Here is a 12,443-nt window from a genome sequence, read left to right as displayed (position 1 = left end):
CTCCGATACTCGACTTTCCACATTTGATTTTTATGTATTTCTAGGCACCAGTCTTGTTTCATGGAGTGCCAAGAAGCAACCCACTGCGGCTTGTTCTAGTACGGAGGCTAAGTATCGTGCTGTTGCTCGGTGTGCTATTGAGACTAATTGGATTCGGCACTTACTTCGTGAGCTTGAAATCCCACTTTCCGCTCCTCTTACAGTTTATTGTGACAACACTCTGCCACATATTTGGCTCTCAATCCCGTATTTCATGCTCGCACCAAATACATTAAGTTGGATTTTCACTTTGTTCGAGAGCGGGTTGCTTTCGGTGATCTATGTGTTCGCTATGTTCCAACCGCGAATCACCAAGTGACATATTTACAAAAGGGTTACCTAGTTTGTGTCATGTGCTATTGAGATCCAATCTCTCGGTTGTTACACCTACTTCGAATTGAGGGGGAGTATTAACATGTAATTATATGTGTTGGGGTATTTCTGTAATTGTGTTTATTTATGCTATTATTGTAATTAGTCGCTCATATAAATACATATTATATAACCCTAGTTTGGGTTGAGACACCATAAACACTCTGTCGTTATTTCTTTCTGACTCTAAAGATCAACATATTTGATATGTTTCTATTTGTGATGTTTATTTTGAAGTGTTCTCCTTAATAATTGCATGCTCTAGTTACTATACACTGACCAATTAGAAAGTTGAGTCATGGCCTAGCCCAGGGAATCAAACCAAGGAGTAGATTGGATCACCAAAATGGAAAGTCCTCCCTCCCAATTGGTTTGTAGTGCCACCAATCATTTGTGTTCATAAACACGTAACCTATGTTATCCTTTGATGTTTAATGAATGGAATGCTTCATATTGACACAAAAAAAAAAATTAGAAACATCTAATAGGGGAGGCAAATGGGGCATGGAAGAATTTGAATTCAAGGCCTCATACTCTAATATCATGTGATATTTTGTGGGATCACTGCCAACTATTCCACAAGTTTGAGATGTTTCATAGAGTAAAGTAATGTATTTTTAATCTTGGTTTGATGACAGACGGACAGAAGTCTCAATTCAATCTCCCTCGATGGGGGTAATTGCTCAAGGAGCCGAGTAGGTCATGGCTAGTGTCCCATAACAATAATTATGTCACCGATAGCATGAATTCACAGATATCTAAAAACACAATTTGTTCAATGATGTAAATAATCACTTATACGTATGCATATATGCAAAAACAAAAGCAAATATGTCTTAGTTTTAGAAGGCAACAAATTCTGCATCAAATTCAAATCACACTCATGCTCCGTTTCTTCCACAGAAATGAAATATATTGAAAATATTTTCCTAAAAATGATCGCTCATATCGTTTAAAATAATTAGTTAATGAACTTTCTTTTTCACTATTGACAACAATTAATGCCAAAACATTTTTGTAGACAACAAAAATATTTTTCATCGAAATATTATTGTAAGCTATACATGCGACCATTTTTAGAAATGTATTTTCCAAATCATTTATTTTTCTCAAAACAAAATGGACCTTCAAGCTCGAAGTTGGACACTTAGCGTCACAATACTATTCCTACATAAATTCTTCTATGTTGCAGTATTTATAAGCCGACGCAGCTCACTCTCTCTCAACATCGTCGTCCTCAATACTAAGGTTGTTGGCGGTAGAATCTAAATATGCTTGTCACATACCAACTCTAGCATTATGTTCTCATGCGTAGAACTCTAATGCACTTTTACCATTGTGTTTGTTAAAACATGGGTCTTATGGTGTGCCACCCATGCGGGCAACCACACCTAACCCACTGCAGATAACTGTCGAGGCGGTTATCTACGGTTATTTTTTGAAATGTGAGAAAGTTGCGTCTTTTGGTTGACGTAAGTCTCTCCCTCTCCTTTTCCTTCTGTCTATCGTCGATTAGATAGAATATACACTAAGAAAGAATGACGCTCTCCTTCTATACTGTTGAACCGCAATTGAATCGAGGAAACTCTCGAGACCGCAAATGTGACATCTAATTTGTGGACAATACGATACGTCCCTTGTGTGATATATCGTTTGATCGGTGATTCAAGTTTTCAATGTTTTGGGCATGTTTATGCACGTTTGATGTTTAGAATAGAAGATTTATTATTCTTCATTGGTATCAGAGCCTGTTTACTTATTTTCCCGATTATACGCTCACCGATTGAACCATGTTTCATACATTGCTATTAGAAGCGTTCTTCGTTAGTTTTCGTCGTTATATTGTTCATGCTTTTTTGGAAAATTGGTTCTATAAAAACTACAATGTGTCTATATGGTTAGAATCTACTTGTCGATACAAGTCTAGGAGTGGTTGCCCGTCGTCGTCAGAAGCCGGACAACACCACATGCGCCACAAGCGCCATGATAGGGCGAGGCTCCTAGGGGACCGCAGCAAAAAGTCATAATTTCGTGAACTTTTGTTAAAATAAAAAAAAAATGCATTTTGATTATACCATCAAGACGGTCTTGGCCAAATGAGCATTTTGAGGGGTGGAACGTCTCTGTCGGATGACGGATGGAGCCGCACGCATCGGTAGAGTGGTCTGCACGTGGGCCTCATGCACCTACGTGCATCGCACATGCCCGGAATCGTCTACAACCACTATTGACGTGGCAATGACGTGGCTGGCTACATGGTTGATGACGTGGCAGCTCGACTCGAAATCCAACCTGGTTCGTGGCCCGACCTTGTGGACAGTTGATAGTTGACCGTTGACTTTGACCGTAGACCATTGACCCCCTCCAAAAAAAAAAGAATCTTATTGGGGTTCGTGCGAGAGCGTACATCTTCCGATTGGTGTGGTTTTGGTACCAATGTGTTTGTATCAAAATTTCCTACAATGTAGTATATTTATTTTACCATATTATACATCATGGATTATGATTAATCTTATTTTTTCCACATTTGTTGTAGGAAAAATGCCTTGGATGATGCCAACCCCCGTAAGAGTGAAAACCGATGAACAAGCGAAAAAAATCGTAACGCTTAGAGTGCCTTAGCGCTTTACCGCTGGGATGCTCAAGATGACATGATGTCACATATAAAGAATGTCAATAAAAAGATTCAGAAATCATATGGAATGGTTACATAATGCGCAATGACATGAGGGTCATAGCGCCGAGAACCACTCTTCCCATGGAGTGACATGTGGCCATCGATGGTTTATGGGATGCCAACCCCCATTCTTACAAGAGTCTTGCGATTAGATACCTAAATGAGCATGTGAGCATGGGGATACAAAAGACGTTGACCGTGGCTGTGAGTGGGTCTTGACAGAGGTAAAATGCGTCTTGACGTAGAGCGAGTGGGACCTTGAAAGCTTTGATAAGGGCGCCTTGTAAACTCAATGATTTTCCTGGCTTTGACGAGTTTGTGGAGTCATTTCCTATTATTAGAAAACATTACTGGAGAGAAAATTGATGCTTTGTTTCAATTCCTTTAGTTTCTAGGTTTGTGAATATCTTAATCATGTTGTTGTTGAAGTTAGTTTGTGAGTCTGTGAATACTTTCTACTGTTGTTGGTTGTGAACATTTTATGAAATATTTGTTTGTGAGTGAAATATAAATTTCTGTTTTATAATGCTTTAGTAGTATTATATGTTTGAATGGGGAGTTCTAGAGAGTTTTAGTGACCTTTAAAGAACTCAATTTTACCTAAATAATTATATTAATGATCATTTCAAATGAGGATCCTTAGACAATGATTGAAAACTTAGTGAACTTTCGAATCTAAATCCTTATGTGAAATTGTACATTAGTAATTAGTTAGGATAAAACATATCCCTAAATATGAGGTATTAATAATTCGAGCAAAATATCTAAATTACCTCATATTCAAATATAATGGCAACGGCTTCAAAAAAACATCTTGGTTGAGCACAACAAGGACTAGAAATTAAACCGTGAAAACTATGAGATCCCCATAGTTTTGTTACACCGCAACTTGACCCTTGAAACTATTTTGCTTCATCACGAAAACAATTTCCGTCACGTGCGGAATCGAGTTCCCCACTGCAAAGTCATACTTGCCACGTGGCCCGACATCAGCCAAGCAGATGGAATTCGCTCACGGTTCACTATATTTCTGCCACGCACTGGTATTGTCCGCTGAAAAGCTTCAGTTCCACAAAGAAGCTCTTCTGCGAGAGCCGAGAGTAGAAGCTCTCTCGAAGGCGAATTCTGGGTAAGTGTTTAAGACTTAAACCTCGATTCATCTTAATGCTAGTGCATTCGATTTACATCGAGCGTGCACTGTTTGTCAGTAGCTTCACTCTGCATTCCCAGGGGCTAGACATTTCTTGATTTTCAAGCAGGTGGCATCTCATGTTTGACAAAATGCCTGACCGGTGCAAAAGGATTAAACTTTTAAATTGATTCTTGCTTCTTAGGTAGTGGGTAACTCCAAATGGAGAAGGAAAGCTGATAGATAATGTGCATGTGTTCATTTGCATTCCAATTTTTGGAAAAGAGTTTATTTTCAACCTACACAAGATGACAACTTACAATCCTCGTGGGCAAACTTTACTTGGATTTGCACTGGATTATTATAAAGGTAATAGAGTCATCGACTCTTGAGGTGTAAAAGCTCTCTGGTCTCCTATGTTTGGTAACTCTGCAGATTCGATATTACATTCTCAAATCTTGTAGTGTTTTTTCAATGGAACTGGGAAAAATGTTATTGCTCACACATTGAGTTTGGGCATCGTGCTTCAAGTGACAAACCACCTCTATTGTCAAGTGTTGTTTTGTATTTGGTCCCGTCAAAACATAAATTTTGTTGCAGATGCAGCCAGTCACAAAAATCTTCAGCGATTGTTATACATGTATGACTGTTGTTCGAGAACCATATAAGGTGGTTTTGCATTCTCATTGTCGAGTGTCAATAGTTATGAGTCGGCGGAAATGAGGCTCCTAACCCTAATTTGTGTGGCAGGGGTGGGTTCAATGGAGATGAGCATTGCAAGGTATACATGCTGCACATGCATCAGAAGAAGTCAAGGAGTATATTTTATTTGATATTATCTTGGTTTTTCATGTACTTAAAAGATGTCCATGATGGGACTAAACTTTCGCATAAGGTCCTAATTGTTTAGAAATTATGGTGAGTCCTTTGGGGTTTTAAAATGCAACTAAAAATGATTATACTACATAGGGACAGGATGGCATTAGATAATCCCTGTGGACACTTCACTAAAGACAAACCTGCTATGTTTAATTTCCTTTAGGTGATGTCATATTGTCTGGTTTATGAAAAACATAAAAGAATAAAACTTAGTAACAAGGTCTGGTTTTCATTGCCCAGTATGACAAGGATAATCTGTTTATGTAAATAAGGTGCTGTGAATACTAGTTTGTTCGGTGAATGGTTCATAGCAAAATCTTTACTATTTTCTGCTCTTTGAAAAAAAAAAAAAAAAACAGAGGTTGTCTCGACAAACAAGTGTTCCAGCTTTCATCAAAAGCAAGAACGTCTCATTGGGAGTCTACTAAGAGAACTTGGCATACCGTGACCTCTATTTATCAAATGCTCAATCAGAGTACATCATATTATCCTGAATCTTCTCTTAAGATGTGCGACAAACACCTTAAGCAGTGGAGGGCCTTTTCAATTCCTGTTAGCGTAGATGAATCGTTTCCATCTCAGTCAGGTGATGATTTTGTTAATGAAGAGGATTCTCCTGAAGACTCCCCAGAGAACCTTCTTTCCAAACCATTGAGTAATGAAGAGGTGAGCTTCCACTCTTTTGATTTGTGCTCGTAGTTAACTTTGTTTCTCTTTACTACTATTTCATTCTCAAGCAAGGTACGGTTGTAAATGCGGAGTATTGCTTCAGGGCGTGTCTGGATAGGCTTTTACTTTTCACTTTTTGCTTAACCCATATCTTTCGATAAACGCACTTTGACTTTTGACTATCCCATAACACCTGAAACTTTCACAACATAGAAATCTCGACACATTGATTCACATATAGTTTTCTCATAATTTTTGGGTATTTTGAAATATCTATCTATTCCCCCTTGCGCAATCCCATTCCCCCTTCAAAAACAACTGATAAGCAACAAGTGAGCTACAAAAGTTGAGGGCATGTTTGGTTATGCTTCAGCGAAAGCAAAATTGTGAGAAAACTATATGTGAATCAATGTGACTATATATATACCCTCCAAAAACAACAGATAAGCAACAAGTGAGCTACAAAAGTTGAGGGCATGTTTGGTTATGCTTCAGTGAAAGTAAAATTTTGAGAAAACTATATGTGAATCAATGTGACGATATATACCCTCCAAAAACAACAGATAAGCTACAAGTGAGCTACAAAAGTTGAGGGCATGTTTGGTTATGCTTCAGCGAAAGCAAAATTATGAGAAAACTATATGTGAATCAATGTGACACCCATGTACTTCGAATTGGAGTTTTGGGGTTTTGTCCTTTTATGTTCATGTTTAACTAATGCAAATACAATTGATTTCGGCCTATTTAACTTAGTTGTTGTCTCTGACAGTTTCCCATTAATAAAGCTCAGAATTATCTCTCATTTATTTTAACGTTGTTGAACAGTTAAAAACACTGCTTGCTGACACAGAAAGAGCAAGACTTATCAGAAAACTTAGTGAGGCCAATCAACAAAACCGCTTCGTCAAACGGCAGGTTTATATCTTATGCCCTAACATGTCTCTTCGAGCATAATGAATCATGATTGAATTCTCTTACATCTGTTCATATGATTCATCGACTAATGATTATGCGTTACACATTATTTTTAATTCCTCTCATCTTGTGGGATGTTGTACTATTTAAAGGTACTGTTGGTCTCTTTATATCTTGACTGTCATCTAATATGCTAGATACATTCGTCAAGATTTAATAAGCACAATGAAAGATCCAGCTACAGTCCTAGGACACTTGAACTTCCCAATGTTGGAATATACTACATTTGGATTTGTTCTCTCTCTCACAAACTTCTATCAATTCAGAAACTATGTTTAAAAAAATTATTAATGCAATGTAGTTAATTCCTGCTTTGATTTACGCATACACACTTGATATTTGACAAAGTTTTCTTATAAGAGCACTTCAAGTTCTCATACAGTGGTATACACAGAGCAGAAAACAGTTATGCTTCCAGTAAACGTAGAAGACTGCAGAAGCACTGAAAATTAGACTGAATCATCTATAAACAGAGTTGCTTTGTTCTGCTTTATTACCCCGTTCAAGAGACTTCTTGGGAATGTAACAGCATATTAGGGTGGAGTATATTAAAAATGTTACTTTTTCTTTGTAAGTATAGTGAGCTTCTTCTGCAAGGAAAGGAAATGCGAGAACTTGGCTGATAGACTCATCCCAAGTTCTCAGAATTTTGATTTTCTTCGCCTTCTTGACGTTTGGGTTGAACAAAATTTGACAACTTAGAAAGAAAACTTATGGAGAAAGGCTAAAGAAACCAGTTGATCGAGGCAGTGGACGACTTGACACATCTCTGGATGCCAGTAAACCCTACACTGGAGACGTTCTCGTAGTTTTCTAACAGTCTTTTGCTAGTCCACTGTTTTGCAAGATGTGAGGCCATTGGCTAGCCAAAACTTGAATGATGATCATGAGTTTCTGCGCTCAAACGGAGATTGGAATGTAACGAGATACTTAAAATCAATAAAAAATGCTCTGTGACTGATGGTTCTGAATATACACTATGGAAGTAACGATGCTTTAATTTCCGCTCTGTACTTGTCATTTGATGAGTTTATAATATGTCATCAGCAAGTCACCTTATGAGTGGAACTTCTGTGGCGGAATCTACTATTGCTTTTACTGACCTATTGCTCTTATGAGTGTCTGGTAATTATGACTGCTTGTATTACCAGCCTTTAAGGTGACCGTATGTTTCAGGATTTCTTTCCTCTTTATTCAAAGAGAAATTCTATGGAACTTCCAACTCATAATGATTTTTATTTGCAGGAAAAGCTTCTATTTAGTAACTGTTAAGTGTAGTTTTCAAGGAATCTGATTTCTGACAATTTTCAGTAGGATAGCCTTGTTACTTACGTTCTCTATCTTCCACGTGTCAGCTGCATGTGAAGGAAGATGCACTGGTTACCTTCAAAAGTGAACTGGCAGTTATGGAACTAGAAGTACAGGTTTGTCTTAAAAAATAACTCTGTCCAGTAATTTATTATGTCATCCTTCTTGAGAGAGATATTATGGGCATAGGAAGCAGATTGCCTACAGTTGTAAGGCAAGTTAATATCTGGGGGTTGGATGGTAAGGTGAGTTAAGATATGGGGATTGGATACGATGGAAAATGACTTCAGAAAATATTACAAATGCAGACATTGTGTTAATTAAGATCTTTCCAATCTAAATAAAGTGGGACTGATGTTATGGTTCAATTGATTTTTAATATAATGGAGTCTACATTGGTGATCAACAAACTTGATTTACTTGGAGTGTGAGCAATCACTTGCAGATGCATTTATGGTCAATTTTAAAATGGGGGGTGCCTTAGAATTACGTAAAATATATTGGTGCCAGCTATCCTATTTTGTGCAAGGACTTATCGGAAAAGAATGCTTTCAGTTAATTTGAGAATGAGTTTGACGGGTTTTAATGTGAGTTTTTCTTTCAATGATATGCTAAACAGTTCCATTAATTTAGCATGTGTTTGCAAGAACAGCTATGGTTGAATGATTTCTCTCTGTGTTCAAGAACAGCTAGGTTGACACAACTGGGGCATCATTTTGGTGTTCAATGAACAGGGTTGTCTAGAAAACAATCTGCATAAAGAAAAACAATCTAGATGGATTTTCAAATTTTGCATAACCTTCAGTTTTGGAAGAAAGAGAGGTTGTTCAAGAACTCCTAATCAAGCTCTTGTGAATGTCATGTACTGGGCTTGTCCTACTCATTATTCTCTGTGTCAATTAAACTATGAATTTCGACCTTAAATCTAGTTAGTTGGTGCCATAAAAGTAGTTTTAGCAGATCTTTTTATCCTAAATCTGGCACCAGTATTAGTGCTAGTTCGATCAAGCAAACTAATGTTAGTTTTAAAGAGCTTACTTTTGGCCAACGACAGCCTTATCACATTTTTTTGTCTGCGACATTATGTCAAAAATGCTAGAAAATAAATTTAACACGGAAACATCCTGTTTAAATTCAGTGGTAAGGCTGCATACATCAATTCCTTCCCTGATCCCCATAATGCAGGGAGCCTTGTGCATTGGGACGCCCTTTTCTGTTCATATTTCCTAGAGTCGGTCAGTGTTGTGCTGTGTAATTTTTTTGAACTGATGCGGTTGTTGCCCCGTTAACAGGCTTTGGTTGCGCTAGCAGAAGAAATTGCTAAATCAGAAATTCCTGTGGGGACAAGAAAGATTAATGGGAAGTACATCCAGTCTCACCTTCTTTCACGGTTAGAAGGTACTGGTAGTATATGATTTTTTCTACTGAGCTGGATGGGTTGCATCAACGTCATTGATTTTTGCATTAAGCTGGATGGGATACATCAACATCATATCTATCACTCCCCCTTGGTCCTGTATGATGATCTCCAGCTATATTTTAAAGATCCTGAGAGTTACAGTACATATGATTATTCCAAAGATATCGGGGTTAAAACTAAAGTTGAGAGTCTAATTTGAATAGGCCCTTGGGGGAGCAGATCCTTAACTCGTCAAAACATTCTTGTGGCTTCTTTGGTCTAATTGCCTGCTTTGTAGGAAACTCTTTGCTGATTTGTGTGCTACCTAGGTGTTTACTGAGCAAGTGACGGGTTAAGGTTCAGCACCTTTATGATTTTAGCTCTCGTTTTTCTCCCTTGAAGCAATTTATGAAAAGCTGAAAGAAAAGACGAAGGATGTTGATGCTGCACGGTCCAAGGAAGTCCCTCTGTTTTGGTATGGTATGGCTGAGGTACGCACACTCATTCCCTCGACGAGTATATAGTTTAGGATCTTTTTGTTGAAGTAGGGGTAAGGATCCAATGGATATGCCGTGTTTTTTTTTACTACCATACCCAGCAAAACTAGAATTTCAGACTATCGAGATTGGATCAAAAGGTTAACTCATACCTAATGGCGAAGGATACATACAGTTTGTGTACAACTGATGAGCATTGCAACAAGGCACAATCTTACAATTGTTCAGAAGCTGTTGATCCTGTTTAATTGATTCTTATTGTGGAATGAGGTAGGTATGTGGTTACACTTCAAGCCAAATGGTCGGGTCATTTCAGTTTACCAGTATAAGTAAAAATAACCCTCCTCCCCCCACCTTATATAAGTACATGAATAAAACCACCACAAAGACAAAAACCGAAAGACCAAAAAGGGCTTCACAAAGAAAATTTTATCATGTTACAGAGTGTGCAAGTGATGGGCACATTTGATGGTTGGAGTCAAGGAGAGCATTTGTCTCCAGAATACACAGGTTCCTTCACAAAGTTCTCTACAACCTTGATGCTTCGACCTGGAAGGTATACAATGTCCTCTCTTTTTTTCTCTTTTTATGTTATTGGTTTCTCTTCCTAACAGTTCATCTCAAATTCCATGATGGAGGTATGAGATCAAGTTCTTGGTGGACGGGGAATGGCATATATCTCCAGAATTTCCAACCGTTGGCGAGGGGATAACCAAAAATAACTTGCTAATAGTTTTATAGCTTGGGGAATGCAAATTTCAGGCATTTTGAAACATGGGACTGCTAAGCTTAGCGCTTTATGTTCTGCTATCCTTGAGACTTGCAAAGTAGTCCTTCACAGTGTGAAATGCGAACTGGAACTGACTGGAGCAGCAGCTCCTGACAAATCGAAAGGCAAAAAGAGAGGAGCAATACCATGTCTGTTACTGTAACCAGTTTCGGAGCCCGTTGTTTTCCATAGTGCCGGGCCGTTCATCTGTCTGTAATGGACACAACTATTTTCTGACCTCTTATGGCCTTCGATGTGTATAAATCTGTGTTTTCAGCTGTATACTCTGCCCTACTCCTTCAGTTATATTAACATTATCAAGAATATTATCTGCGGGATAAAAAACCTGGAGAGAGAGAGAGAGAGAGAGAGAGAGAGAGAGAGAGACTCGGTACTAGTTGTGCCTGGTAGCAATCTTCACTATAAGAAAAACTCCATTTCCAGGCGATGCTCGCTTGGACACGAAAGGTGTGATAGGACCCTCTTCTCCTTTTCCTTTTTTATTGTTGGGGGCGGCAAATTAGTTCCTTTGACTCTGCAACGCGTGCTAGCAAAGCAAGAATTGCACGTTCCATGCTTCAAATATTTTCCATGGGGAAGAGGGTTAAAGGTGTTGACCCTGGCCTGGATAGACAGAATGCATAAGTCAAGGGGCTACCGTCTCTTTCTCCGCATGATCCGAGATTATCTCGATGCATTCCGACTGACCAACTCCATTATGAATGAAACTCGGTCAGGACTAATTAATAAATGGATGGTGCTAGCGTCACCGTTGTCCTTACCTAAAATTTTTACGGTGAGATTTGAGAGAATTTCCCTCATTTTTTCTTAGAAATGAATCTTATTTCGAATAGGGCTTGAAGTATTTCATCTTTATTTCAAAGAAGGGCATGATCAAAGACATTTTGATCATTTTTTATTTTTTTTATTTTTTTCCCGTTTCTTTTTACTTTCTTTGTTACGGCCGGTGAGGGTCACCTTACCCGGGCCCCTCGCTTGCCGCGGCGAGGCCACCCTTGCCCGATCGGGCAAGGGCTCGCCTGGGTGAAGCGACCCTTGCCTAGTCCTCACCAATTGCAAAGAGGTGTCAAAATCATAGTCAATCATGGCTGCAAAGAAGAAGATGATGTGGCAATCTGGCAAGGGTCGCCTCACCTAGATCCGGTGAGGGCCGATCTCACTTGCGGCCGACAAGGGCTACCCTCTCCGGTGGCTAGCCATCGCCTAAGACCAACCACTGGCGAAAAAGGAGGGGAAACAATAGAGAAAAAAGAAAGAAAAAAAGAGTAAATGACAAAAGTACCCTTGGTCAAGCCATTTTTTGAAACAATAAGGGCATTTCAGATCCTTATTTGAAATTTTCCAATGAGATTTTGCTCGCAAGTTTCAGTAAGGGATGGGCAAAAGAAAGGGGTATCTTTTTATTTAAAGGAACAAATCAAGAGTGATAAGGATCCATCAATAAATAATGGAAAAAATAACACAAATGGTCCATGAATATTTCCCTAATGTATAATATGATCCATGAACTTTTAATTTATTCAATATGGTTTCTAAACTTTAACCTAATATGCAATGTGATCTATGAATTTTTAAATAATTCAATGTGATCCCTAAACTTTTGGTAAATATTCAATTTAATCCATAGACTAGATTGAATATAAGGATATAATAATTCAGAGACAAGATTAAACATTTACCAAAAATTCGGAGACTACATTAAACATATT

At 38.3% G+C, this 12,443-nt stretch overlaps 1 protein-coding gene across 2 annotated transcripts; it reads left to right on the top strand.

Annotated features, from left to right (window-relative positions):
* The first annotated feature begins 4,044 nt into the window (after window positions 1–4,044).
* Window positions 4,045–10,995, top strand: LOC115745335 (protein PTST, chloroplastic). Of its 2 annotated transcripts, none has more exons than XM_048284512.1 (9): window positions 4,045–4,217; window positions 4,968–4,998; window positions 5,628–5,762; window positions 6,591–6,680; window positions 8,096–8,164; window positions 9,341–9,446; window positions 9,850–9,938; window positions 10,388–10,500; window positions 10,583–10,995. In XM_048284512.1, exons 1-9 carry the CDS (start codon window positions 4,090–4,092, stop codon window positions 10,683–10,685), a joined length of 864 nt encoding a protein of 287 aa, XP_048140469.1. In that variant the 5' UTR covers window positions 4,045–4,089; the 3' UTR covers window positions 10,686–10,995. The 2 variants fall into 2 exon arrangements, with proteins under 2 accessions (XP_048140469.1, XP_030536690.1); XM_030680830.2 differs by having other exon boundaries at window positions 4,100–4,217; window positions 5,456–5,762.
* The last annotated feature ends 1,448 nt before the right edge of the window (window positions 10,996–12,443 follow it).

This window comes from Rhodamnia argentea, chromosome 8, assembly GCF_020921035.1.
Source record: "Rhodamnia argentea isolate NSW1041297 chromosome 8, ASM2092103v1, whole genome shotgun sequence".
NCBI classification, from domain to species: Eukaryota; Viridiplantae; Streptophyta; class Magnoliopsida; order Myrtales; family Myrtaceae; genus Rhodamnia; species Rhodamnia argentea.
Note: the sequence above shows the minus strand (reverse complement) of the source record. Positions and strands in the feature narration are given on the sequence as shown.

Coding starts and splice junctions, on each gene's coding strand:
- LOC115745335 (XM_030680830.2), top strand. CDS start 4,979: ATGGAGATGAGCATTGCAAG. Junction 9,939..10,387: donor TTTGGTATGGTATGGCTGAG/GTACGCACACTC, acceptor ATCATGTTACAG/AGTGTGCAAGTGATGGGCAC. Junction 10,501..10,582: donor TTGATGCTTCGACCTGGAAG/GTATACAATGTC, acceptor TCCATGATGGAG/GTATGAGATCAAGTTCTTGG.